General features: G+C 52.4%; 1 protein-coding gene and 1 long non-coding RNA gene across 9 annotated transcripts; one reads left to right on the top strand and one right to left on the bottom strand.

Moving 5' to 3' along the window:
* Nucleotides 1-5682: 5682 nt before the first annotated feature.
* LOC136105935 (uncharacterized) lies at nt 5683-17106 on the bottom strand. Of its 5 annotated transcripts, none has more exons than XR_010652054.2 (7): nt 17052-17106; nt 16849-16939; nt 10768-10819; nt 10377-10503; nt 8811-8914; nt 7683-8147; nt 5683-7343 (listed from the first exon to the last, which is right to left on the bottom strand). It is a non-coding gene; the product is annotated as an uncharacterized lncRNA (long non-coding RNA). The 5 variants fall into 5 exon arrangements; XR_011740655.1 differs by having other exon boundaries at nt 5683-6112; nt 6261-8147; XR_011740654.1 differs by adding an exon at nt 9558-9680 and having other exon boundaries at nt 5683-8147.
* On the top strand, nt 9596-27550 carry GATA2 (GATA binding protein 2). 4 transcript variants are annotated; one of them, XM_065845866.2, is made up of 6 exons: nt 9596-9714; nt 16464-16956; nt 17666-18265; nt 20874-21052; nt 23980-24105; nt 24962-27550. In XM_065845866.2, exons 2-6 carry the CDS (start codon nt 16728-16730, stop codon nt 25259-25261), a joined length of 1434 nt encoding a protein of 477 aa, XP_065701938.1. In that variant the 5' UTR covers nt 9596-9714; nt 16464-16727; the 3' UTR covers nt 25262-27550. The 4 variants fall into 4 exon arrangements, with proteins under 4 accessions (XP_065701938.1, XP_065701937.1, XP_065701939.1 ...); XM_065845865.2 differs by lacking the exon at nt 9596-9714 and adding an exon at nt 15678-15950; XM_065845867.2 differs by lacking the exon at nt 9596-9714 and adding an exon at nt 15680-15950 and having other exon boundaries at nt 20907-21052.

Consider the following 27550-nt stretch of genomic DNA (forward strand, 5'->3'; position numbering starts at 1 on the left):
TAACAGTTGGACTTGATGATCTTGAGAGTCTCTTCCAACCAAAGTGATTCTACAGGTGAGACCCATTCTTGTCCCCTCATATGGCTAAAAACCAGGGGGCTAATCCAGGCTGAGGGTACCAGGGCTGCCAGGATGGTGAGGTCTGGCACCGAGGATCCAGGGCTGCACTGTGGACAACCCACGGGCCCCACAGAAACACCATCACCAGATGCAAAATAAACCCACAAAGAACGCATGGGAATGGCTGCAAGGGCAGATGCTAAAGTCAGCACACACCTGCAAGACCTTGCAAGAGGCAAAGATGGGTTGTCCCCAACATGCTCCAAGGCAAAAGAGGATCCTTCTCTGCCTGTTGCCACTTCACCTGCACTATTTGGGTGCAATGGGGTGGTCACTCCTTGCAGGACCAACAGTTTCTGCACAGTAGATGCTGAGCCCCATTGCTCCCATGTCCACAGGCACTGCAAGAGAAACCCTGATGGGGACATGGGGACATGCCACTGCCATTGTCCTGAGGGACTGGAGGCCCCTCTTGCCCTCATGGAGGCTTCTGGCAGCTCCACCTGGAATCCTGCACCCCCAGCACTGTTTCAAGCCCTGGGCTGGTGTCTCCCATCCACCTGGGGACAGAACAGGGTTAGATTTGGCACAGGCAGAATGGAGACATGAGCACATTAGTGACTTCCTGAGGTTCCAGCTACTTCTTTCCATTTGGCACCAGAACAGCAGCTGATGCTTCCCTGGGGAGACCTCCTAGATGTTCAATGAACCCCACAGACATTTCAGATTAGTTTAACCCTGAATCACCTGTGGAAATGGACTGGGCAGAGATCTCCCGCTAAGACGCTGGTGAAATCTTAGGGGAGCAGGAGCAGGACACTCTCCTCAGTGCATGAGAGCTCATCCTCACCAAGTTCATGGGCAAGAGCATCTCTGATGGATGCTGTTTGAGTCTTAACTGCGATCCCAGTGAAATGCAACAGATAGCTCCTCATCCCTGACACTCAGTGGGCAAGAATCAGGATTTTCTTGGCTTTCCAGCCCCAAATCAGCCTGGTGATCACCTTCCTGGGCTTGCAGCACATCCCTGCTGAGGTTCAGGGTGAACAACTCTGGTACCTGCCACAAGGCAGCTGCATGGGCTGAACTAGAAGGGGGTGGGAGAAAAAACACAAACCTGATGCAGTCAGGACAGCACTAATTTTAGCAATGGAACTGGAATAAATCAAAGACACACGAGTGAGGGCCGTGGGGTTGCAGGAGGAATCTCTGCTCCTCCTCGGGGATGGTGTTTACTTGCAGTCGCTTTTCCCATCCCTGCTCCAGCGGCCCCATCTCCACCCGACCCGCCACAGCCCACATTTGTAAGCTATTTTTTGTTGTTTTAACGCAACGCTGCAATTCTAACCCGGAGCCTCGGATTGTCAAACAGTTTTTCTTTTCTTTCCTTCAGAAAAAAAAAAAATACAGCTGAACTAATTTGATGAAAGGGGAAAATAAAACGTAAGCCAGACTAAACACATGCAGTTCCTACCTACAGCCAGGGCCCAGCTTCTCCCAGGCCAAAGTCAACACACGTCAATTTTTAACATGACAGGGCTTTAGAAGGGAAGTTTGAGTCCTGGATGAGAGGCGGCTGGAAAACATTAATAACAAGGTCTGTCAATTAAAGGCAGGCATGACAAACCATCAACACAAGGGCTGGGGGTTTCCCTTCCTCCCCTTCTCTTTTCTCTTATTTTGGTTTAAAAAAAAATTAGAAAGTGATTAATGAAGAAATCCCTCCGTTTGTCAAAAAAAAAAATGCAGCCACATTACCAAATGAAGCATAGGCTTTGTTTAAGAGCCTTGAGAACAGCCCAGTAGGCAAGATCTGAGATCAAGGGTTAAGGAAAGTGCTGCTTGCAGGGATGCTCCCAGCGGTCCCACCCCGCTCAGTGTGGTTGCTCCCAGTTCACCTGCACATACTGGGAAGAGAAGCAGCAGAGCTGCCTCCCCCAGAGCATCCACATCCCGCAGGGTTTGCAGTTACTGCACCAAGCTGACTCAGTGGTAAAGTTAATGGCTGGACTCGATCTTAAAGGTCTTTTCCAACCGAAGTGATTCTACAAGTGGTAATGTGCCTGTTGCACTGGTGATGGCTATTTTAGGTTCTGGCAAAAACAAAATAAAAAACCCAAACAAACACCTCACCCTGCTTTTATCAGCCCCATAGGAAGCATTTCTATGGCCTCTGTGGGCTGGGCAGGTTTCTGTCCCGAGCCACCCACTGGGCTCCAAAACAGCTGGGAAAAACAAGAGAATGGGGCAGAGCAGCAGCAACCCAAGCAGCTTTTGGAAATGAAGGCAAAAGCGAGTGGGAAGATGGGTGAGAGGGAGTGACTGGTTCATTATGGGGCAGAGGGGAAAAGGGTTTTTCTCCTGAAGTCTGTGAAACATCCACCCACCGCACCAGGAGGAGGTTCCCACGCTCCAGAGAAGCGGTGCTGGCTTTCAGCTGGGAGAGCAGGTAAAGATTCAGCCCAGAGGGAAACACAAAGGATTCCTTTCACCTTCAACACCTACTGTATCCACAGACACACACTGTGCACAGTATATCCCGTGCCGGTGTGCGTTACACATCCACACAGCGCAGGAACCAGCTGCTGGACCAGCTCCAGCATCCCTGGCTGCAACATCCCGTCCCCAGCAACAGCTTGGCCAGGTGCTCCAATGGCTCTGAAGGGCCCACAGGGGTCACACACAACCCACTATGCCTCCCAGTATTGACTGTCTCAGTCTCCAAAGGGGAGAGGACCTTCCTGGAGACCCTCCAGGCATGAGCATCACATCCACCCACTGACCCGACATCCATCTGTGCAACACGCTTTGGGGTCTGCTCTGCTGTGGGGGACCGTGAGGACCAGAGGTGCAGGATGTGGCTCTGCCACTTTGTGTGCCCCTTGCCAAGGTGTGATGAGAGAACTGGCTCAAACCCCACAAAATCTTTTCAGACACAGCAATGGGGGCAAGGATAAATTAAGCATCTCCGGTGCTGCGTTAAATGAACAATTAACAGAGGAAAGCTGCCCATGAGGGCCTGATATAGCAGAGCAAGGATATTTTCTTCCCACAGACGTCTGCTAGAAACAGCCCGAAACATTCCCATTTCTGCTGCCTTTTAATAGCAAGGTCAGCTCCTTTCTTCCTACCCTGACATCCTCCATCAGGGCCTCTTTCTGGGAACTCGCAGCAACGCACCAGATGTCACCCGGAGACAGAAAAACAACCAGGGGCCAAACTGGGGCATTTCACCACTGCCCTGAATCCCAAACCTCACTGCACAGAGTTCGCCAGGGAGGGGGAGCAGAGAGCACCCCCTCAGTGGCACCGCCAGCCCCCCCACCCCAGGGGGCAACCAGCCCCACCCTCTCAGGCACAAGCGACCACCCTGCTCCTGCCAGAAGCCACATGAGCACTGCCCACCTGCCTCCAGGCTTCCCCCAGCAGTAACCACCCACTGAAAACTATCTAAATATTTGCAGCGCTAAGGGCACCTTTTTTCCACCATTTTTGCTCCGTGCTGGGTTTGATGGGTGCTCAGCACTGCACCCAGTGCAGCTCCGCAACATTCCCGGCAGCCTCAACAAGGCATCAGCACGCAAACATCCCACTTGCTGGGGGACAGAGACCCTGGCAGTGAACTCCATCACAGCCCCCCCATAGCACCCACAGCACCGGGGCACCTCAGCCTCAATCGACCCTCAGCAACAGATTTCACAAGAAAAGCCTGAGCTACGAGGAGAGACCAAAACCAGCACCTCAATAAGAGGGTGCAAGCACTGCAATCAGGGGAACACCCCTTCTTAGTTAGATGATACAGTTACTCTCAGATTTCTACAGGTTTCCTCAAGGCTGCAGACCCCAAATGGGCAAACACAGCATCAGCTGCTGCCTGGGATGGTGAGGGTGAAGTAGGGAAGAAAAGAAACCACAAGATTTAAAAAAGAAATCCACCTACATTTGGTGATGTGCTGAACTCCTCCTTCAACCTTCCTGCTCAGGGTACGCTTTCAGGATTCTTCCCTTTTGTACAGAATCTGAGGCTAGAAATGTAGCAACTTTCTAAAAAAACAAAGAGAAATGAGACCCCAAAATCCCAGAATCCAAGCTTTGCATTAGCCTTAAAAATGCAGCCCTCTGCTGAAAGGAGCAGAAGCAAGCAGTGGCCAAAGGGAGAGGAAGGAGCAGGTGTGGGCTTTATGGGTGCTCAGGTGCCCCAGGTGAGCAGGTCCCCAGGTGGGGAAGCCACCCTGGCATTCCCCTCCCAGGTGTGCTGCCCAGAGTAGGGGCTACTACTTGTTTTTGGGAGATGAGCACGGCTCTGGCCACTGCTGCGCAACACCCACCTGCAAACAGCTTCTTACAAACACCTTTGGGTACATACCGACCTCTGGCAACTCCACACGGGCGTGTGCCCTATGTCACCCAGGTCACCCAGGCTGGGTGGAGGGTCAGGGTTGGGGATGTAGGGTCCCCCAAGGGATGGAGAGATGAGGGAAAGAAATAAAAAATTAATCTTCAATCCTTCTGCCACTCACAAGCTTCTCCCCATCCGTACACATTTCCAGAGCTCCTATGTTTCCACAGTTAAAGGGGTCAGAATAAACGTCACATTGCAGCAGGCACCTGTGAACAAAGCCACAAGTGTGGACGGCCACATGCACAAATTCTCGCCTCGGATCTTCCAGGTTTTCAGGAGTGACCTTGGAAAAAGAGTGAGCCATAGTTCTTCATGTCATGGGCAATAACACGTTTGTCACCATTCAAACTGTCTGAAGGCTGCCCAGGCTTTATTTTATTGCATTTCTAGGTGTCACCAAGACCCAGCTGAATTACGTTGCCAACTCCTTCATAAAAAAAAAGAAGTGACTTTGCTTTCCCCCTCCACACCACGCTGGAGATCGATGCTCACGGGAACACCCCACACACGCGTTAACACAATATTTCCAAGTGTGTGTGCGCAATAGCTGGAACTTGCAGGCGAAAGCCTTTGAGCATCTCATCAGAACACACGAATAAATAGAAACATCAAAATAAATACAACGAATAGCGGCAGGAATAAGCAGAGACACACGTAACGTGTTCGCAAGCCCGCGGCGGGATTAGATTCGTTTTGAAGAAGCGGCGCCAAGTTGAGCGGTGCCGTCCCAAAGCTGCGCAACCCCGGGGTCCCTCCCATGGGGGACCCCCCCACCCCGGGCAAATCCCCCACCCCACCCCGGCTCCTGCCCGTTCCCCGGCCGGGTTGGGGGCTGCTCGGGACGGGGGGGCAGCTCCAGCCCCCCGGCACCGCCGCTGTCGCACCCGGCTCAACCAGAAGGTGACGCCGTCCGCCCGCAAATTGCTCCCCAGCCCAATTAGGCGGCGGGTATCGGCTGCGATCGCGGCCGCTGATAGAGATAAATGGGGAAGGCACTATCTGCCCAACAATAGTGGCTTCTTTTTTTTCCTCTAAAGGGGAAAAAAAAAAAAAAAAGGAGAGAGAAAAAAAAAAAAACAAAACAATTGAACTTTTCATCAGCTGCTAATCATGATTTTTTTATTGCTTTGCTTAGCATTTTCTGGGGAATAAAACCTCCGAGGAGCCCAGTCTTTTGTGGAAAATGAAAGGGCATATAAAAAAATGAATGTACATGGATTCTAAATATTTCAGGTTGTATGACTTTGTGTTTGACCTTAGCAGAAGATGAACTAATCCTGCAATATAATAGACTTTCATAGAGATATGGAAAATGGCTGCTTTTTTATCTCAGTTGCCATGGGAACCATCAGAGAGAAGGCCTAGCTGAGATGCAATAGAAGGTTATTAAATGTGTGCTTGTGTATATTGGAAAAATACAGCTTTTTGTCATCTTGTGTCACTCATAGGTCTTTAATACGTAATGTTTAGGTTATTAATAAACTAACACAGGTCCATTTTTTACAGGGAACAACTGTGAATACAGCCATAAAAAAATTAGTACAAGTTGAACATTTGCAAAACTCTTGGGTGCAGGCTGGGGCTGCTGCTTCTCCGCAACTTCCCATGGAAGTTCCTCTCCTTTTCCAGGTAGGGGAGGGATGAGCTTTGCTGATCAGGCAAAGGGGACCAGGACACTGTGGATGTCCTGTCCCCACCACAGAACCTGCTGCCCCGCTGGGCTGGGGGCCCAGGGCAGCACTGGGGATGCAGGGATGTGCTGTGATGGTGCAAAATAAAATGTCACATTCTTTGGTACCTGGGCGCTGGCTCAGGCACCGCTGGGTAAAGAAAGAGTGGGTGACAGCTGAGGGGACATCTGCCCCAGCTCAAGGCTGGGGAATCTCCTGTTCTGGAGCTGGGGGCTGCACAGACAGGCTGGGAGATATTTACTGTTAAAAAAGAAATAATATGCAGAATAAGAAAGAAGAAAATCTGGTGGAAATAGAGAGAAAAAGAGAGAAAGCAGAAGAAAGAGAGAGAAAAAAGAAAGGGAGAAAGGGAGAAAGGGAGAAAGGGAGAAAGGGAGAAAGGGAGAAAGGGAGAAAGGGAGAAAGGGAGAAAGGGAGAGGCTGCTACTGCCCTGAGCTGGAGGGAACAGACTTCACACCAACTCCGGGAGCGAAGGACTCCTCTTCTGTGGGGTTTGTTTCTCTTTCTCCCCCCAGGATCACGGGTTGCCTGGGCTGCCGTGTGGCTGGGATGTGGGGGGATGACCCAGCACCGATGGGGAGGGCAGGAAGCCGGCTGCTTGGACGAGATGGGGGGGCACCAGGAGATTTTAACAGACTGGGCCCTGAGACCACTGAGGGCTGGAGCAGGACTAGGGCACAGCTGAGCCTAAAAGTGCCTTTCTGGGGGGGGCTGGGGTCCTGCCCCGCAGCCGGGTCACAGCACCCCTTGAATAGTGACTGCTCCTGGGTGCAGGAATGAGCGCGAATGCGAGTGAGTGCCCAGGATTACCCTCACACCTCTTCCCTTCTCCCTGCAAAGGCACCAGCTCCCCAGTGGAGCAACCCCAAAATTCCAAGTGCTCCGTGTGGCAGCACCTTGCAAGGTGGGTTGCTGTCCCACCCAGCTTGGTGACACGCAGGGGACACTGTCCTCACTCCACAGAGTCCACAGCAAAAACCTGCATGTGCTGAGAGCCTCGGGGGTGTCCCAGGCCCGGCCGGGGGCACCCCGCATGCACAGCAGCCCCGCGTCCATGCATACTAAGTAAAGCAAGGAATACATAGATTTTGCCTATCTGCCGATCAAACGCGGAGATCTGCTCTGGTAAATGATGCATTAGATGCGGTGGCTGTATTTGTTGTGTGAGTTTTGAAAGGGTTCCGATAATCTGGAAGCGAGAGATAAGGAACACCATTTATTCAGCAGCACTTTGGAACCAATTTTCAACCCTGTTCAACCCCATTCTCCAGCAGCCTCCAGGAGCCCAGGAGATAAGGATTGGGCTATTCATTATCTTCACAAGGAACAAAGATTAGCTAGCAGAGATGAAAAATTACCCCTGGATAGTAATAATAAGGAAGCGAACCTGGAGAGTTGCTGAGCCTATATTCTCCCTGCTGCTGGTGCTGCTTCTTCTCTTTTTAAATTCTCTCCCTCTCTTTTTTGTTGAATCAATATTGAAAAGGTTGGATTTAAAAAAAAAAAAAAAGAAAAGAAAAAAACACACCTTCTCCACTGTCTATCATATTTTTCAATATGCAGAATATGGTTGTTACTGTGGAAGAGAGCAGAGCACGGTTCCCCCTTTCTTTCCAGACTTTCAGATGACATCTTTAGTACGAAAGCTAAACAGCAGAAGAAAACATCCTTCTCCTCCAGAGGCATGAGGGGAAAACCGAACCCCTCCACTCCCCTGGCCCCAAATGCCTCGGTGGCACCTGGGGGGGGGTGGCCCTGGCCCCGGGACAGCGCGGGACATCCGCGGTGCGCAGCCCTGAGCCTCCGCCGATCTCACCCCCGCCCCGAGTCCCCGGCTCCGCCACCCCCATCTGTCCCCGCTTGGGAAAAAATCTGCAGGCTTCAAACCCCGCTTTTCCCATAGTTTTTCTGCCTGAGCGACGGTCCCTGGGTTGAGAGTCGTTCCGTGCAGGGGCGATCCCAGGGCGCGGCTGGCGACAGCGTCTCCCTCTTCCTAGGCACAAGGGAAAAAAGAGTGGGATAGATATATGTATATATTTTAATACCGCATTCTTTTGTATTTTCTTCCCCCTGCATAAATCCGGCGATGTATCTCCTCTCAGAGGATGAAGGGTAATACAGGAGGAGTAATTAAAACACTTACTTTGGAAATGGGCTGCGTGGGGCTGATAAGAATTATCTACCGCATATCAAGGACCCTTTTTCCCCCGAACCATATCACAAAGACAGACAGAAAATGCCAGCAGAATAGGATTCCCCCCTCCCTTTCCTCTGCTCACATTTTTACCTCCATTATGATGATAATTCCTCTCCCGCGAAACTTTTCTCCTTCCCTTCCCGCACCGTATTTCGTTCCCCTGCTCCCGCAGGGCCAACCCCCCCGCCTCGGGACGGTCCGGCCTTTGTCTCTCCATTAATATGGTTTATCCGCAGCCCCGGGTGGGGGTTCTCACCTGCCCCCCAAGGAGAATCTCGGTGCGGCCCCCCCGTGCCCACCACCCCATCCAGGGCGTTTAGCGAGGGGATTCCCCCCCCCCCAGCCCCGCACACACCCAGCAGGTGAGGATTGCCCAGCTGCGACTTGGGCACGCAAACCCTTCCGAAAACATTCGTTCTGGATGAATTTTCCTAGTGGTCTACGAGATACGTAAATTACCGTTTATTTCTTAGCTATAACAACGAGTTGTGGCGTAATATCTGCTTGTGCCTCTTCCAGCTTCACCGTTGCCTCTGTTACGTGCAGGTGCACAGCCTAAAAGACTGAGTTTGGTGAAGGGAGAGGGGGGAGAAGAAACACGAGGTTATACAAAAAAAAAAAAACAGGAAAAAAAAAATCCCCAAACCATTTCATTCACTAGGGAGTGGAAACAAAATTAATACGAATTGGAAAAAATGATACGAATAATTGATGCTACAAAGCGGATCCTCCCACTCCACCTTCCTTGGGATCCGGTGGAAGAAGCGAACGGCTCGGGAGCGGTTGGGACCGCGGCTTTCCCAGCGCCTGGGATGTGACTGTGTGTGTTGTTGGTATAATATCAATTCATTTAAAATATGAAAGTCAAGTCGCGTAGACTGTGACAGCAACCGTAACAAAAGGTGCAAGCAACAGACAATGTGATGTGCTTGTACAGATATTGTAATGATGCAAATGAAGTGGAGGGGACGAGCTGCCTTATTATGTACATAAATACACAGTGGCTCGCTGTGCCATCCTTGAATGCGGGAGAGTGAGAGAGAGAAGGGGAGGGAAAGAAGGGAGAGAGGAGAAGAGAGGGAGGGAGGAAAGGGGGGAAGGAGGGAAGGGAGGGAAAAAAAAAAAAGGGCTCAGCTCGAAAACTGCTGCCAGTTTTAAGCGGCGCGCACCCCGGGCCGCCCCCTCCGCCGGGCTCCGCGCACCCACCGCCCGCACAGAGCCGCAGCTCCCGGCGCAGGCAGGCGGGGGAGGCTGCGGTGCCCCCTCCCCAGCCCGGGGAACGGCCCTCGGAGGAGGAGAACCGGCTCTTTCCAGACATCGGGCGGAAAACTGAAAGAAAAACGAGGAACGGGTGAAAGCCAAGGTAAGGGGATGCGGCTGCGAGGCTCTGCGCGGCCCGGAGGCTGCGGCACCGGCACGACGGCTCGGCGACCGCAGCGCACCGGGGTACCGGTCCCGCTGCTGGAGGGCACCGCTCGGGGCGGTTTTCCCTGGGGACAAGATGGAAGGGTTTTATAAAGAACGAAAAAGTGCTCCCGGCAAGCCCGGACCCCCCGCGCCGCCTTCTCCCGCCCGGCCGGGGTTGTGCTGAGCGGAGGTACCGCGGGGGCTCTGCCCGGCGATCGGAGAGCACCCGGTGCGCTCTCCGCACCGGCACCCTGCGGGGAGCGGGGCCGCCGGGCCGCGTTTGAGTGCTGCTTTTTTATATTCCCCCACCCCGCATTGTCACCGGGGTAATTATTTAAATCTCCATCTTGGAAAGTTGCATTTCACCCAGGGCGACCAGGCAGACACTTCCCGGAGACAGGGTGTGCAGAGCCCCGCGCCCCCTCCCCGCAGCCACATCCTATCTCCCCGCTCCCATTGTTGGCAGATTTGGGCATTAAAAAAAAGCTGCGAGGGTTTGTTGTGCCCCGGAAAGCCGGCGGGGCCCGGCCCCGCTCCCCCTGCACCTGCCTGCCGGGGAGTCCTCCCGTCCCAGTCCCGTGCAGCAGCTTTACGGGGCTTTGCATGATTTAAAATTACCCAGGCACATCGGGGACCGGGCCGCTCCTCTCCGCGGGCTCTTTCACCCCCCTCTCTCTTTTTATTTTTTGTTGTTGTACGTGCAAAGTTCCCCTCTTTATCCTCCTTTTGCTTTGGGGTGCAGAGGCTGGAAGGCAAGGAAAAAAAAAAAGCAAGGAGAGAAGCATGCCTGGATTTGAGGCGATTTCAATAAGAAAAGCGATTTCACTAAGGGGGGTGCGGGTTTTGGTAGCGGGGATTGTTCTCCCCCGGAGCATCTTTATAACCCCGGCCTGGTTTAAGCCCCGCGGGCGGTGCCGGGCGTGCGACAACCGTGGGTCCCCGCTCGGTCCCTCCCCGGTGACACGGTCCCTCCCCATTGAAGTTTTGCTTGTGGAGAAACAAATCAAACCTGCGGGATCGGTCTCTTTGCTCCCTCCTGCAACAGCTGCACCCGAAGTAACCTTGCGAAAATAATAACAGTAGTAATAATAATAGTAGTAGTAGTAATAACGATAATAATAATAATAATAATAATAATCCAGCCAGCTCCTGCGAACGAAATCTTTCCTGATAGCGCCTGAAAAAAATGTTTATACCTTTTTCCGGACAAAGCTGTGCGTGTGCATCCACCCCACGCGTTTTTCTTAGGGAACTTGCACAAAAGGCGCTTTTTGTGGGTAGGCTGGGGTCACTCCGGGGCTTTTCCTCCCCTTTATTTGCAGTCGAGCGAGCCGGGGGGCTGCGGGGGCACCGGGCAAATTGCGGACAAAGCGCAGGTGAAGGCGGGAGGGAGGCTGGGACCGAGAGTTCCCACGGCGGGGAAATGCCCCGCAGAAATCGGCTGCGGGATGGGGGGATAGCGAGGAAGTTTCTACAATATTCACAAACACCCCCCCCCAACAACAACAAAAGAAACCAACCAAAACCAAAACACAAGAAAGATTTAAGTCTTCCGTGATTTATTCCCTGAGTCGTCTCTTTCTTTTTCTTTTTTAATGCAGCTTAAACAGGGTCTTGTGGTTAAGAGGTAACTGTGTCATTTTATAACCCTATTAGCAGCCATTAATGCGTGCTAGTAACGCAGGGCGGGAGGGCCGGGGGAGGAAGAAAAGCGAAGCGGAGCCCAGACCAGAGGGAGGAAAACGCCGAAAAATAATAAATTAAAAAGGCAGAAAGCAAGAACTTCCCCTCTCCAAAAAAAAAATCACTCCCAGAGAAATAATAAACCCGGGGAGGGAGTGTTTTGCCGGTGCGGGCAGACCAGGGGGGCGAGGGGCTCCTACCTGCAGCCGACTGCTCCTCTACCTGCCGGGACGGGGGAGTCGGGGCGGTCCAGCCCATAGCGACCCTCCCAGCCCCCCCACACACCTTCCCCGGCCCGTCCCGGGGCTCGCAAACCGCCCGTGGGTACCGAGACCGAGCGCTTCTCTCCCTCTTTCACTGTGTTTTCACGGAGCTTTTCCTGCCTTCCCTGCTTGCGGCCGCCGCGGGTTTGTAGTTCGGAGGAAAGGCGGGGGGAGATGCTGCACCCCGGGTCTCCGTTCACCGGGAGGGATAGAAACCCTACTCCGGGTGTGTAAATAAATGATCTGTGTGCGCGGCCGGTGGTATTTGTTTTCTGCCTTCGCCTCTGCCCGGGCATAGGTGTCAACTCCATCACATGGCGTTACTAACTGTTGCTAAAACGTGTTGTCGTCTCCCCTCTCCCTTAACGATATGACATCACTTGTCAATCAAATCAAAATAACCAGTTGTGCTCCCAGATCTGGGAAAGCTCCCTTACTAAAAAAGAAGAAAAAAAAAGAAAAAATATTGTAATGGCAATAACAAAATAAAGTTAATAAAACGGAGAACGTTGTGTCGGAAAAAAAATGAAAAAAAAAAAAAGGGAGAAAATAAGGAGATTTGCAAGGAGCGGGGTGAGGAGCAGGGAGATCCCGGGCCCGGGCAGACCCTCTCCCCGGAGTTTTGGCAGAAAATTGAGGGGAGAGCTGTTTAACCAGCCGTGCGCAGCGGCTGCGGAGCGGAGCTAAGCCGCTCGCCTCCAGCAGCCAGCGCAGGCTGCTGCTGTTCCCGATGGATGAATTAATTCAATTAAAAACCCCAGCCGTGCCGCCGGGGCATTTAGCGGTGGAGAGCCGCTCGCCAAACGTGGGCAGCAGGGACGGGACACAGTGAGGGGAAAATAAAAAGTAAAATCTTGCGAGCCGACTCTCTACAAAATCCCTCCAGCTCAGCCACGGGAATTAAACCGCTTCCCTCAACAGAAATCGTTCATCCCTGCTGGTGGGGTCATTTATTTTGCAAAGGGAGGAGGGGTGCAAACCGCAGGATTCGGGTGCGAACAGGCGCCGGCCGCAGTGCCAGCACCCCGGCGGATCGGGGAGGGGGCAGCCGGACCCTCGGCCGAGCTGGGGGGCGGGAACCCGGCACAAGACAGCGCGGCCGGAGCCGCCGCCGCTGCCCGTTCGCCCCCTTTTGTTTTGTTTCGCCTGCCGGCCCCCGGGTAACCCGAGACGGGGGCTTCAGGGAGCCCCGGCCGGGCAGCTCCGGGGTCTCCCTCGCCATAAATCAAGCCGCCTGATTAATCTTTACAATTTGTCTTTTAAAACAAACACGAACGAATTATCAGCTCGTTAACTGCGATTTTATCACCTGCCTAAAACAAACAGCCCACCCCGCTTCCCCCCCCACCACCAAAAAAAAAAAAAAAAAAGAGAAAAAAAATCGCGGCTCCGTGCTGATGGCAGGCGGGCAATAATTAAAACATCCATATCAATTAATAAGAGCGTAGCGAGGCGCTGGGTTTCGCCGCCGCGCGGGAGCCGGAGCCGGCGGGGCCGGGGCGATCCCGGCTGGGGACGGACCCCCCGGGCACGGTGCGCTCCGGTCCGGCAGCTCCGGGCTGCGGGTAGAGCGAGGCGCTGGGAACCTACCTGCAAACGCCTGCGTTTATTTTATATTTCCCCTTCTTTCAAAAATATAACAACAAAAAATCCGTTTTGGGATGTTATTTGTGTGCCTTTGGTGCTGGTTTTGGTGCATGTAGAAAGAAAATCGCTCCAGGTGCGGAGGGAGAAGCCGGATTTTCAGAAAGCTCGCTCGGTTCCCTGCTTTTTTAACTTTCTTTTTTTTCTTTTTTCCATTTTGTTTTGATTCCCTTTCCTCCCTGGCACCTCCGGCCTAAGGCGCCCGCGTACGCTCCGCCGCGGGCAGGCAGCTCCGCAGCGCGGGGGGCACTTGCCCTCCCCGGCCCCTCTCCCACCAAGCCCGGCCCAACGCCTGTTCCCGGCCTGCCCAGGCCACCCAGCCCGTCCCGGGAGAAGCCGCCTCCACCGCCCCTTCCGCGCCCGGCAGCCGACGGAGGAGCTGCCTCCGGGCCTCCGCTTGCGACCCCCCGGCGGCAGCAGGGGCCGAGGGGCGCCGCGCTCCGGGCGCCGCCGCGCAGCCCCGAGGGCAGGGGCGGGGGGGGTGTGGGCTTGCCACCCAGAGCTTGGGGTGCAGGAGAAAAGGATGCAGGGAGGGGGGGAGCAATGCCGGCTCCCCCTGCCCCAACCTCCGGCAGCCTCATCCCGGCCCCCACTTCCCCGCCCCCAGGGCTGCGCTGTGGGTCCCCCCGGGGAGCTGCTGCACTGGGGGTCCTCTGGGGTGACGTTTGTGGGGTACAATGGGTAGTAGTGGAGGAACGGTTAGTGAGGGAGCCCCGCGTCGCTTCGGCCAGACGGGCTCCGCGGCGAGGAAAGGGAGTTTTATTATTATTACCATCATTATTATTATTGTTATTATTTTTTTTAAAAAAAGGTTCATTTCCTGGCGAATTTGGCAGTGGCGTGTGACGTCAGAACCCCGGCGTCGTAGTGACTGGGGCGGCCGGGCCGGGGGAGGCCGCTCCGGCTCCCATCCCCCCGCGCTGCCCGCCGGGGGGGCGGCCCTGGGGGCAGCGCCGAGCGGGGCGGCGGCGGGGGCAGCAGCGGCAGCAGCATCCTCAGGGTCGCCCCCCTCCCCGCGCCGTCATCATCCCCCCCAGGGCCCGACACAGCCCGCACGGCACCGACCGGCTCCCGCGCCCCCCGCCCCGGCCGCGCCGTCGAGCCGGAGCCGCGGCCGCTGCCCGGCGGGCGAAGGGGCCGTTCTCTGCCACCCCCTGCCCCGCTCCCCGGGCGGGGGACGGTTTGCTCGCCCTGCATCCCTGCTCGGGAGGTTTGAGGGGCTGCTACGAGCGTCTCCCTTTTCCCCCGAAAGCAGCGGCTGAGGAATGGGAGGGGAGCGCCAGGGAAACGAGATCTGCAGCAGCGCCCGGCCACGCTCTGGGGGGTTGATTGTGACTTTCCCATTATTATTCTTTTCCGCCCCAAAAGCAGACAGGTTTGGTACTTTCTGGTGTGGCAGAGACCAACCCGGGCCCTGGCCATACCCGACTTGCGCCGCGCTACAAGCTCCGCAGCAAACGCCTGTTGATTCGGGCTGTGCCTCTCCTCCCCGGCCCAAAGCACACAATTAATTGCAAACATTAAAACCGTTTAAAAAAAAAAAATGGGGAGAAGGAATTAAAATCGGGGTTGCTGCTGCAGCCGGTCCCCAAGCACCCTTCGGCCCCGGCCCGGTTGGGCTCCCCGGGCCTGGCCGTGCTCTGCCACAACCTCAAGCAAAGCCCATCCCCGGCCCAGTCCCAGCGCAGCAGGCCGGGGAGCCGGGCAGGATCGCACCCTGCCCCGCAGCCCGTCCGGCGTGGCCGCGCTGCCCGGGCCCTCCTCGCCGTACCGGCTCCCCGGGGCTGGCGCAAAGCCTCGCATTTATTTCTTCTTTATTTTTTTTTTTTCCCTATTCAGCCAGTTATTTCAAACCACCGTGATGGGAACGACCACGCTGGGGTTTGTCCTGCTCCCGGCTGCGCGCTGTTGTGCCTGATTTAGGGGATTTTGATGTATTTATCTCCCCGGTGCCGATTTCCAATTCCCCAGCCCCGGGCATTCCGGCGGCGGCGCTGGCAGCGCCCGACGGACCCGTCCCCATCGCCGAGCCCTTCCCGCACTCCATCCTTACTCCCCCCTCCCCGCACACCCCGGTGGGACCCCCCTATTTTGCCGTCCCCGCCCCGCAGGGGCGTGCAGAGCCCGGGCGGGGAAAGCCCCCACGGCGCTGCAGGGCGAGGATGCTGCGGGCGGGGGCAGAGGGGAGGAGGGGGGGGGTCTGCGCCGCGCTCCCCCCCCCCCGCCCCGGGCCGGCTCCGTTTGGGGCCGGGGGTGCGGTTGGGGGCGGTGTGGGGCGGCGGGATTGGCTGGCCCGGCCGCCGGCCCTGCGCGCCCCGGCCCGTCTGCGGCGCCGCGGCCAGCTGGCGCCAGCGCTCATATAGGATGAGCGGGGATGGGACCGAGCCGGCCAGAGCAGCGGCTTTGCCATCTGAGTAACACCCTCCATCCAGCCTCCTCTCCTCCTCCCGCGCTCGCTTTGCTTCGCCCCCCACACACTTTTTTTTTTTTTTCATTTTCTTCCCCCCCCCCTCCTCCTTTCTCCCCTTCTTCGCGGCGCTCGCATCCTCCAAGCAGGCATCCATCAGCACCCACCCGCGGAGCACCCTGCCTCCCGCGCCGGGTAAGTGTGGGGCGCGGGGAGGAGGGGGGCGCCGCGCCGCTGCCAGGGCGCACTCCCTGCTTTCGCTAAACACCCTTCTCTCCCCCCTCTTCTGCTTCTCTCCCCTCCCTTTTCTCCTCTCCTTTTGTGTCACTCGGAGTTTTTGCTAGAATTACGCTATATTAAATCGGCCGTTCTTCCTTTTTTTACCCCGCTTTTGAAGCCAGCTGGAAAAACTCCTGTTGACGTTTGTAGCGAGAGCGGGGGGAAAAAAAGAAAAAGGAAGCTTTTTGCCACTTTTTTTTTTTTTTTTTTTTGGGTAAAGAGTTTGAAATGGGATCTCTGTTTATTTTGTGGGGCAATGAGCAGGGGGGGCGCAAGGCGAGGACTTTAGAGGAGAGGATATTTTTGGAAGGGGGGAGGGGCTCTGCTTCCCCCTCCCCATCCATTGACTTCAGGGCGCACAAGCCGGTCGGGAGCCGGGCAGCGCACCCGGGGGTGCGGAGCCGCTAACCCGCCCGTCTCTCCCTACAGGTGCTGCCCCGGCGCTTCCCCGGACCTGCCGCCGCCACCCGCCTGTTGACAGAGGGACACGCTGACTTCGGGGGTCCTCCCCCACCCTTCCGAGGGCGCACCCCGCTCACCCGGCGGTTTTCTCTCTAAGAAAAGCTACCCCATCTACTAAAACCCACCGGCAGCGCCAAGAGCCACCACCCGCCCCCCCTAGCAGCACCACCCTCCCCCACCGAGCGCCGCTCGCTCCTGGTCCGCGGCGGGTGGGAGGGGAGCCCCAAGGCCATGGAGGTGGCCACCGACCAGCCTCGCTGGATGGCCCACCACGCCGTGCTCAACGGGCAGCACCCCGAGAGCCACCATCCCGGACTGGCTCACAACTACATGGAACCAGCGCAGCTCCTACCTCCGGATGAAGTCGACGTCTTCTTCAACCACCTGGATTCCCAGGGCAACCCCTACTACGCCAATTCCGCCCATGCCCGGGCCAGGGTCTCCTACAGCCAGGCACACGGTAAATCAGCACCCGCTGCCCTCCTTTACACCCCCGGCCCCTTCCCCACCCGCCTCTGCTCCCCGGCCCCTTGGTTCGGGCCGCGGGTGTCCTACATGGAGGCGAGGAGTTTCGCTCGGTGTGTCGGAACCAGGAGGAAAGGAGATCTAAGAAAACAGGATAGAAAGGGAGGCACGGGTGGATTTTTAACCCTAGAGATAACCAAGGACTGGCGCAGGGGAGGGAAAGAAAGGGGGGAGGTGAGAGAGGAAGGGGAAATAGTGTGTGCACAGGCTAAAACTTCTCAGACACGGCTGCTTCCCGGATGCAAAATAGAAACCGATTCAAATCGGCGATGGATTTTCTTTAGGGGTGTTTTGAGGAGCCAGACAGAGCACATTACGGCTGCTCGGAAGACAGAGCAGAAATGGGTTTGCTGTTTATTCCCCGGGGTGGGGCGGGAGGCATGGGGGTGCCTTTTCTCCTGCCCTGGGTGGCTGGGTTCCCCCCCTGCTGCCAACGCTCTTACTGGGCTGGCTGGTATCTCCCTCGGCGGTGCCGCGGTGAAGCGGCCGCTGTGCCAGTCTGGCTGCCCTTCCCCGGGTTGTGAAATCTCTCACCATGCCCGGCTCCCCTCCGGCTGCCCGCAGACTGGGAAGCTGGGGGACTTCCCAGAGCTGCTTCGAGCTGAGCTGCCTCATGCTGATCCCAAACTCTTGTGTTCCTACAGCCCGCCTGACCGGGAGTCAAATGTGCCGGCCTCATCTTATCCACAGCCCCGGGATCCCTTGGCTGGACAGCAGCAAGGCGGCACTGTCTGCCCATCACCACAACCCCTGGACCGTCAACCCCTTCACCAAGACACCCCTGCACCCCTCGGCGGCGGGAGCGCCCGGGGCCATCTCGGTGTACCCAGGCAGCAGCACGTCCAGCACCGCCTCCGTGTCATCGCTCACCCCGGCCTCGCACTCTGGCTCCCACCTCTTTGGTTTCCCCCCGACCCCTCCCAAGGAAGTGTCTCCGGACCCCAACTCCACCAGCGCTGCCTCCCCTTCATCCTCTGCCGGAGCCCGGCAGGAGGACAAAGACAGCATCAAGTACCAAGTGTCGCTGTCGGAGGGGATGAAGATGGAGAGCGCCAGCCCGCTCAGAAGCAGCCTCACCAGCATGGGGGCCCAGCCCTCTACCCACCACCCCATCCCCACCTACCCCTCCTACGTGCCGGCCGCCCACGACTACAGCAGCAGCCTCTTCCACCCCGGCAGCTTCCTGGGGGGCCCTGCATCCAGCTTCACCCCTAAGCCACGAAGCAAGGCCAGATCCTGTTCGGGTGAGTGTTGCACCCCGCGACCTGCCCCATCGCGCACCGGCCACGTCCCCGGGGTGGAAGGGCTGAGGTGGGGGGTGCGTGTGTGTCGTGGTTGGCTTTGCTGGCTCTTTGGGGGTGAGGATGCAGGCTGCTGTGAGCTGGGTGCTTCTGTCAGCTCTCTTAGGGAGAGGGCGGCAAGTGACGGCTTGGTCCCACTTTTCTGGGGTTTTAAACTAGAGGATGGAGCTCGCACCTGGATGCTGTGGGTGCCAACACATCCATAGCGGCTGCTGATCCGCCGGGCACCGGCCCCAGGGCACTCAGATGGGGCCGAGGGACATGGGGACTGGTGCAGGATCGAGCTGTACAAAGCGGGATTTACACGAGAAAAAAAAGTTTCCCTTGGAGAAAAAGCTGCCCTTTAGCCACCTAGAGAGGCTGAACCCTGACCCTGCTCCCCAAGTCAGTAAAAACCCCCATGGCTTCCACGCAGAGACGTCCTAGCGATAGGTGTTTCTCCCTCGATAATTTCCCGGCCCTTCGTCAGTACGAACCGAGGCCCCGGCGCAGGATGAAAGCGAAACTCACCCGGCCGGGCCGCTGCACATCGCAGAGGGCCTTATTTCCTTCACGTTTTACAGGAGCAAAAGTTCAAATATAGTTTACATACCAGTGTGAAAGACTAAGGTGTCCAGTCGTCACTAACTTCAGCCCAAATTTAACTAGAAAATGCTCCTTTTTTTTTCTCCCTTAACTAGATATGTCTCTGTTTCCAAACGACTGACTGCAGACCCTTTCTGTACTCACGACCCTTCCTTGCAGTCCTAAATCGGCGAATTAGGTGATGGGCGAAGTTTTGATGCCATTTCGAAATCACTCTAATTGTACAGCTAGACAGACAAATTAAGACAATTCGTGTAATTCTAGCAACCTTCCTGGTTTGACATCCTCAGCCATGGAAGGAAATGAAACACGGTATATTGAGATTGAATTTAGATAGCCCTTTAAAAATAGATGGCTGTATATGCTTTTGTGTGTGTATTCTGATCTATCACAGCACATCTATGCTAATGAATGCACCGCATGCATTTATTTTTAAAGCCGACAATAATTTAGAAATGCCATCTCTTATGAGTTTTGCAACAAAAATATCAGCTATTGTACAAGCTCATCAGCTCTCTTTCAAATGGCTCCTCTGAGGGGAAAAACACTCCCTCTGCCATTATTTAAATACAGTTGCCATTATGTATATGTACTTTTCAGTAGGGCAGAGAGTAGCAAGTCAAGGCAATTAGCAGCCCGAGCCCCCCGAGTTTGGAAACAGGCTCAAGACCCGGGTCTCTGAAGTTAAAGGGATCTAAAGCACTTTTTAATTGATGTCCTGAGTTGCCGATGATTTTATTCAAGGGGGAAGTAAGAAGCTTTTGTTTTGTTTTAAGGGTGATTTTTATTTTCTGTAAGGGAGCCCCCTGTGCAAGGAACTGGGGAAAGTTCGTGACCACTCAGTGTTTTTGTAGGAAAGCTAAGACTCACGACACGGCGACTCCTGCAGCTTCCTGCCCTAGGAGGGACAAAAGCTACAAATGCAGCGCCGCGGAGCTCCCCTCATTTTTCACTGTAGACTGTGTTGTTTAAAAGCCACCCACTCCCTAGATTAAAGGAGACACAAGCCCCGCTGAACTCAACGTGGCCTGCTGCAGTTATTAGCGAAAAAGAATTTCCTCTCCAGTTTAATACTGTAGGATTTGCATAAACTATATTACGAGAGATTTCTATATTAAGCAGACCTGCCCTCGAACCATCAGAGGCAAATGAACTTTTAGCAGAGGGCTTTCTGAGGCACAAACAGATATCTGGGAGTTACATGCTGGGGTTTAATAGAGCCATTCTACAATGTTTCCCATGTTGTGCCATTAAAACTAATAATGAAGCAGTAATAAGCTAAACTGCTCCCTACCAAATCCAAACTGTATTGTTGTAAAATCACAGAAAGAGAAAAGAACTCAAAGCCTGTTTTTAGCAGTGATTTCCAGAGAGCTTGCTGAAACCGAACTTCCTCAAAGATCAGCATTAAGAGTGTTTTTCTGCCTTCAGAACAAAAATTATAATCGAGCCCTTGGCATTCTGTATCCATTCCCAGGCTGCTCGGCTTTATTTTCTCATCCCGTAGCATTTGCAACAAAAAGAAAGCACGGAGCGGGAGGTCTTTTGGCTTAGATTTAATTCTAGAAAGCCCCTTCCTTTGACTCTCTCTTCAGCATTTTGTGTGTTCGCAGGTGTGTGTTGGGGTGTGTGTGTATTAGTGACACAGGATCGAACCCTCGCAGTGCAATAGATACGGGAGCGGTGCCCGGCGCAGATTAAGGGAGTTCTCGTTATTGAAACGACAACTTCCATCTGACACAATAAGAGTGTCACTCTTTCTCACCTCGCAGAGAGAGCTGCCTATTTGTGACCATGACATAAAATAACTCGCCGGAGTCCGGGCGTTTGCAGAACGCTGAGCTCCTTGCTGCGTGTGCTGTAGATGTCACTGCTGTCTGACTGTGCTTGAATTAACACACTGTTTTGACTTCTGGAAAATGCCTAAAGGACAATGCAAAAAGCTTTTGTGAATTTGTTTTTAAAGAAAGAAATCCGGTTTCTTCGTGTTTCCATTTAGAAGGCAGAGAGTGTGTGAACTGCGGAGCAACTGCTACCCCTCTCTGGAGAAGAGACGGCACCGGGCATTACCTGTGTAACGCCTGCGGGCTCTACCACAAAATGAACGGTCAAAACCGACCTCTCATTAAACCGAAACGAAGGCTGGTAGGTGTCTCTGCTTCTCCTGGCTTTGGGGATAAATTAGGCAAAGGGACCACACGCAGGCACGAGTCAAAGCGTCTCATCCTCGCCCGGCCCTGGCGTGGGGGATCAGTCACACCGGGGTCACCGCTGCGCCGCGGGGCAGGTCCCCCCCATCCCCTGCGCCCCCCGGCACAGACCCCTCCGTCCCCAGCCTCCCCGCCGCTCGCAATACCCGCGGGGTATCGTGTGTCCGTCTCCCCGTTTATCCTCGGCTGACAGCTTTTAATTTAATTCCTCGTTTATTTGGCCTCTCGGGAGGTTTTTGGGCACATACCGGGAGCGAAAGGGTTATGAGAGCCCAGGTCCTCCACCGTGCACTAACAAAAAAAGTTCCAGCTCCAAAAAGCAAAACAAATCAGATGAGTCAAAGCTACTGCTCCCTACTTAATAATTATTTGTATAAAAGCCATGAAGTAATTTTTGCTCTTATATTCTCTGGCAATATTAATATTGGTTCCCTCCCCAGACAATCCCCTACTGTTTTTTTTAAAAAAACCCTATTATTTTTCCATGGAGTCACCTATACTTTGTATTTTCATTTGAGTGATTTAAAAAAAATGTCCTTTCTAAGCTCCTGGTAGTAGTTTCCTATCCGGATATCTGTACGTTAAAGATAAGGAAACCTTGTGTATCTGTTTCCTGACTCTAAAAGCTTTAGAGAGTTTCTATAGGCAAGCCTTGCCAGTCATGCTTGCTGTTTTGAAATTTCTAATACACTCTACTCCACAAATAATGCGTAAAATGCTAAGAATAATAAATATATTTTTTTGGAGCTTTGTGATTTATGGTGCCTAAGTCTCTTAGCTATTCGTGGGCACATTTCAATGAGGTTCGGAGAGCAGAAAATTGGCATTACTGCTCCAACACTGGGATGGGACACAGAAGATTTCTGTCGTGAGTCAGAATTTCAGCTATGCGAGCTTCTTAATGACTCGCCTTCCAAAGTGACTGACATATAGAAAAATGTTAAGACAACAGTGAAACATTATCGTCTCTGAGGCTCAAGTGCTTTCCAGTCTGAATGGGACAGGCCGCAGAGTTAAGCAGCAGAGCTGAGTATCACTAAAGCCATCTCAAATATGCAAACATGGGTTTCCACCTTCCCCTGTGTTAGGAGACTCTTACACTCCGCTCCCCGCGAGGGGTTTGGGGGGCACTGGAGAGGTTTTTCTTGCAGTTTAGTTGGTTTAATGTTTTGTTTTTAATTGATTTACAGCTTTGTTTATTGCCCCCTTTTTTTTTTTTTCCACTGTAGTTTGTTTGGCCATCTTTGGGAACTCGTTCATCTGACATGCAATAGCAAAGCGATCATATTAATAATGTCAGTGCTTGGAAGTCTGGCATTAATTGTGTTTGGGTTGCCTGAGTGTACTTGCGGTAGGGGGTACCCCCTCTTTCTGCCTTTGGCCTCTTCTCACAGGCGAGTAAGACACTGGAATATATGAGTCTCCCAGGGCCTGATTCTTGCCTTAAGCTGCCGAGTTGTCCATCAGCTTTGGGAAAGTTACAGAGGGCCACGGCGTAAATCGGGAGCGAGTGAGAACAGAACCCGCTCCTCCTCTTTAGCTCGGTCCGAGCGGCACCAGCGCCCGGCAGAGCAGGGAATAAAATAAAGCTCTTGTCCGGGAAACCCACCCCGGGACCGTTCGCAGAGATTCTGAGCTTTGCTGCTGCTTCACCCGGTTGCTCTCAGTGGCTTAATCGCAAAAAGATCCACGGAGCAGGGCCGCAGGGAAATTACCACCATTGCTATGCGTTAAAAAGTAAACTCTGCTAATTTAAGGAAAGAAAATATTGAGTCCTCAGCATTAATCCAATTGCATAGAAATGGGTTGTATTTTGACCACTTGCAGAGGCAGGGCTGAAGCTTTCCAATACAAAATTACTCCCCAAAATACGGGGTGCACTTAGTCCCTCCGTAACACTTTACACCATCGCGTGCTCGCACAAAGAACCTGTTATTGTAGGGTCTGCTAGACAAGGGCCCATCCAGGAATTACTGGCTGCCTGCTGTTCTACTTTTCCTGTTCTTGTTTTGGGAGGTGGGTGAATGTTGGGGCATTTTTCTTTGCCCCCACCTCGGTTTCGGCAGAACAACAGTTTTAAGTAAGGCTGGTGGATTTCTTTGGTGTGTGCTTTCTTTTGCTTTATTAAGACAGTTGTTTGAGGGCTTGTCAGCCAAGGAACTGAGCAGGGACAGAGGCGGCAGACGGGTCAGTGGAATCATTGCTGCAAGGCATGAAATTTGGTTTGCTAAATATTTAAAGAAAGTTGGAGCCGGTTTTGTTTCCTCCCTTTCACTTGTAAATGGAAACTGAATTTTCAGTGATGGCTCTGATAAATACTGCACCCAGTTAAGTAATGCAGTTGGTTTTCTTTTGTGTCCATCTCTAAAGGGCCAGAGTAGGGGGAAAAAAATCGCATTCTTTAGGATCATTCCTCTTTTCAAACCCAGTCGCAACATTGGCGCAAATGAAATTGATCATTTAAAAAAACAAGAAGTAAAAAAAGGAGGCAAATGCGTTTTCATGACGCATCCTAGAATCCTGCAAAGGGAAGCCCTGACCAAATCAGATGGCGTTTTCTCCTCTGAAATGTTAGTTTGTGGAGTTAGAGATGCATTGTTTCTCTCCTTACGTCCCCTGCACACGCCGTGCGCCGTGGGGCTGGAGCTGCCGTCCGCATAGGACAACGCTTGAATTTAAACCAAAACCGAACGGTCGCAAAACGTAAGACAGACAGACTTCCTTCAGCCCCGATGCTCTGTACAAATCATAGTAGCTAGTTCTGCCCAACTTAAATATTCAGTCCGACCTGACCTTTCTCATGATCTCGCCCCTCCTGCCGATACATTTCATTTTGGTTTAATTTTCTGTATTTCTGGTTAGTCAGCGGCACGGAGAGCGGGGACGTGTTGTGCCAACTGTCAGACGACCACCACGACCTTATGGCGACGTAACGCAAACGGGGACCCAGTTTGTAACGCCTGCGGACTCTACTATAAATTGCACAATGTGAGTATTTACTCATCTCATGTGTCGCTGCTTGCCTGGCTGGGATTGATGTCTTAACTGCACGGTATACACTGGGCTTTTATTGCTTTCAGGGTTTTGGTGGTTGTTTTATTCCTTCCCCCGTCTCTAAGGTTCCCCTGGGAAGCGACAGCCATTCTTTGTCAGCATAGTGATGCTAAGTTCGGTGACATTACAATGTATTAGCTTGGCTTCTAACGCTTGGGCAAACCAGGCAAAACAGAACCACCACACTTGTTTGTTGGGTTTCGTTTAACTGAGCATGTTTTGTGTGCTATTTCCCTCCAGAAACACAGAGGCCGTTTGGAATGGGCTCTGTGCAAAAATTAATACCGACGGGGGCATCTTCACTTTGATTTTGTTTAAAAAGAATGATAGCTAAGGCTTTGTTTTATATGTATATATATATACATATATGCAAAGAAATTAATGCTAACCAGGAATCACTTGAACGTTATTTAAACTCAAAGTAACAGAGGTTACTGGTACAAGATTGCTCATGTCTAAGGACTGAATTTGGGTCAACGTGTGCCTTCTAGTTCGATCTCTTCTATTAGGAAATGAATAAGGACTGAGGGTAAGCCTGCAGGAAAGAGAGTCACCAGCTGCCAAATTCAGTTCAATTTGTTTTTCATGTCTAGGGGTTTTTTTTTGTGTGTGTGGTTTTGTTAAACAAATCAATATAAACAAGTTCTGCAGAGAGAAACACCATTTTTTTTTTTTTGGCCAGAAAAAGGTCTCCATCCAGGAAAAACACATGGGGGCTGTCCAAATATTTTCATTTTTGCACAATAAGGTCACTTTGTCTGCATGAGCCTGATTTTCTCATTTCTTGCAGGTGAACAGGCCTCTGACCATGAAAAAGGAAGGAATTCAGACCAGGAATAGGAAAATGTCCAACAAATCAAAGAAGAGCAAGAAGGGCTCCGAGTGTTTTGAGGAACTGTCCAAGTGCATGCAGGAGAAATCGTCCCCGTTCAGCGCCGCTGCCCTCGCCAGCCACATGGCGCCCATGGGGCATTTGCCACCCTTCAGCCACTCCGGACACATCCTACCGACACCTACCCCCATCCACCCCTCCTCCAGCATCTCATTCGGACACCCGCACCCGTCCAGCATGGTCACGGCCATGGGATAAACCCGGCGAGAGAACCACCCCGAGGTGACGAACGCGGGGCTTTGCCTAAGACGACACCCAAGTAAGAAAATGTTCTGCCAGCAGGAGAATGTAGGGATGGCGAAAGGGGATCTTTGCTCCCGTGTGGTTTAACTCTTCATGCTGGACCTAAAAACCTCGCAAATTGACCCACTGGTCTTCTGCAGAAACGTGTAGTGGTGCCTGTAATGCACTTTGCCCCCTCAGGTATAAGGAAAAATGAACTCACCTGTTCGATACTTAATGGTCCAGCAGGAAGGAAAAGGTGGCAGAAGCTGAAGGAAAAGGCTCGGAACTGGCTTTCCTTTCTCTCTTTGTTATTACTGTGAATATTGTAAAGAGATATAAGCAGCTTCCCAGGATGGAATCGGCTCACTGGAAGCCAGACATGCTGGATTTCTATCGTGGACTTTGTTTGGGATGGGGAAAAAAGATTAAAAAAAAAAAAAGGACATCTTTATAAAAGCGTAATTTTTAAACATGAAATCAGACACAAAGTCATATTTATTTTGCTCTTGTTTTCCACAAAAAGCCGCAACCCCTCTGATTGCATGTTTTTGTGCTGTTGTTTGCAATGGGTATACCCTGTAAGAAAACCTGCCTTCGAAACAAGGGGATGGGGGGGCCATACCCAGCAGCCCCCTTGGTATGACAGATAGATGGAGCTAATCCAAAATATCTGCTAGGAAGGGGGAAAAGATTTGGGGGGGGCAGAACAAAGCAAAAACGTTGCTGTAATCAGGATTTTAATGCGCCCAAGACGATGATTATTTTGACGCTATTCATTCTTTTTCCCCTAACACGAAAGGTTTATTTTAAAAAACCAGCTCCCCCCGCCTCCCAGCTACTTTATTCTTCCTCAAAACAGCCCGATCAGACAAAACGTTGGGGAAAAACCAACCTTTTGGGAAGGCAATCCTGTGCTGGCGAGAGGGGTGAGATACAGGCGGTGACCAAGCTGTCGCAGCTAACTTGAGCACAGCAAAAAAACACTGCATGGCAGGGCATACAAACATCCAACTCGCAGCCTTCGGAGGTTGAAGCATTTTGTTGTGTTGTGTTTGCAGCTGTCGCTTCAAAATGCAGCTGAGCTGCTTGGGTTAAACTCACAGCGGCCGGGACCCCGTGGCCGGGACCAAGGGCAGGAAGATGAAGTTGAGATCACTGGAGAAGGGGGGAAAGAGAGAGAGACAATCACTTCTGAGCTTCACACATCCCAGACGCGGCGACAGCCGATGAGGCGAGGGAAAGCATCATTCCAAAGGGAACGGCCCCTTTCCGTAGCGTATTTTATACGAAAAAAGAAATAAAAATTAAAAAAAAATTAAATCTCCCATTATTAAACCATATTGTACGTAAACGAGCGCAAACAAAGCTATTACCAATGTGAAGTGTATTCTATTGATTGTTATGATCCCATGCCTCTCGTGAACACAAGCTCCAGTATAACATACAATGTACATATTTAGCTATACTTCTGATGAAAATGCCCCAATGAACAGAGGGGTTTGATAATGTAAACCACGTTAAGCTTAACTCTGTGACAAGCTTTTTATTTTTTAACTTTTTGTTGTTGTTGTTGGGGTTTTTTTCTATTCTATTTGTTTTTTGGATCAAGCCAATTGTCTCTTTACTGCGAAAGTCCCGCTCTAACGAAAAAACACAATGAAACCAATCGAACGGATGTATATTAATTTTTGTTCTAAACGCGTAATTCCAATATTCGATAATGAATTAAGAAGCGAGCAGCCATGAAAATCCCGCTCTCCTCCTTTTTCTGGTCTGCACAGGCATATAGCTGCACTTTGTAAAGAAGTGGAAATAAACGGGAAGCTAAATTGGTTGGGAGAAATCGTGAGAGTTTTTAATCTACTGAGGTAAAAAATTGGGTCTTTTTTTGCTTTTTACCTTTCACCATGGTACAGTTGTGCATTATTTGTACCCAACTCGAATTTCCGTAGGATTTGGGCAGGGGCGGGAAGGGATGTGGGTGGCACACAGGGATTACTGATACAGTTGACAAAGTGCAATATATCGTCAGTCACTGCAGCGTAGACAACGGCAGTCGAGATTTAAATTATTTTGTACTTGTATCAGCATAAAAAATAAAATTCTGCAGTATTTTCTGTTTTTATTTTAATTTTTTTATTTCGCTTATTTTTTGGATTAGTGAACTAAGTTATTGTTAATTATGTACAACATGTTTATATATTGTCTGTAAAAAGTGTATGCTCTCCTCATATTCCTTCAAGGTGAATATTGCTAAGAATA

Source organism: Patagioenas fasciata, chromosome 10 (genome assembly GCF_037038585.1).
Source record: "Patagioenas fasciata isolate bPatFas1 chromosome 10, bPatFas1.hap1, whole genome shotgun sequence".
Lineage (NCBI taxonomy): Eukaryota > Metazoa > Chordata > Aves > Columbiformes > Columbidae > Patagioenas > Patagioenas fasciata.

What these genes read in the sequence shown, in the direction of transcription:
- GATA2 (XM_065845866.2), top strand. Translation starts at nt 16,728, where the DNA reads ATGGAGGTGGCCACCGACCAGCCTCGCTGGATGGCCCACCACGCCGTG. An exon ending in CTCCTACAGCCAGGCACACG is followed by an intron (nt 16,957 to 17,665) that starts GTAAATCAGCAC and finishes GTGTTCCTACAG; the next exon opens with CCCGCCTGACCGGGAGTCAA. An exon ending in TTAAACCGAAACGAAGGCTG is followed by an intron (nt 21,053 to 23,979) that starts GTAGGTGTCTCT and finishes ATTTCTGGTTAG; the next exon opens with TCAGCGGCACGGAGAGCGGG.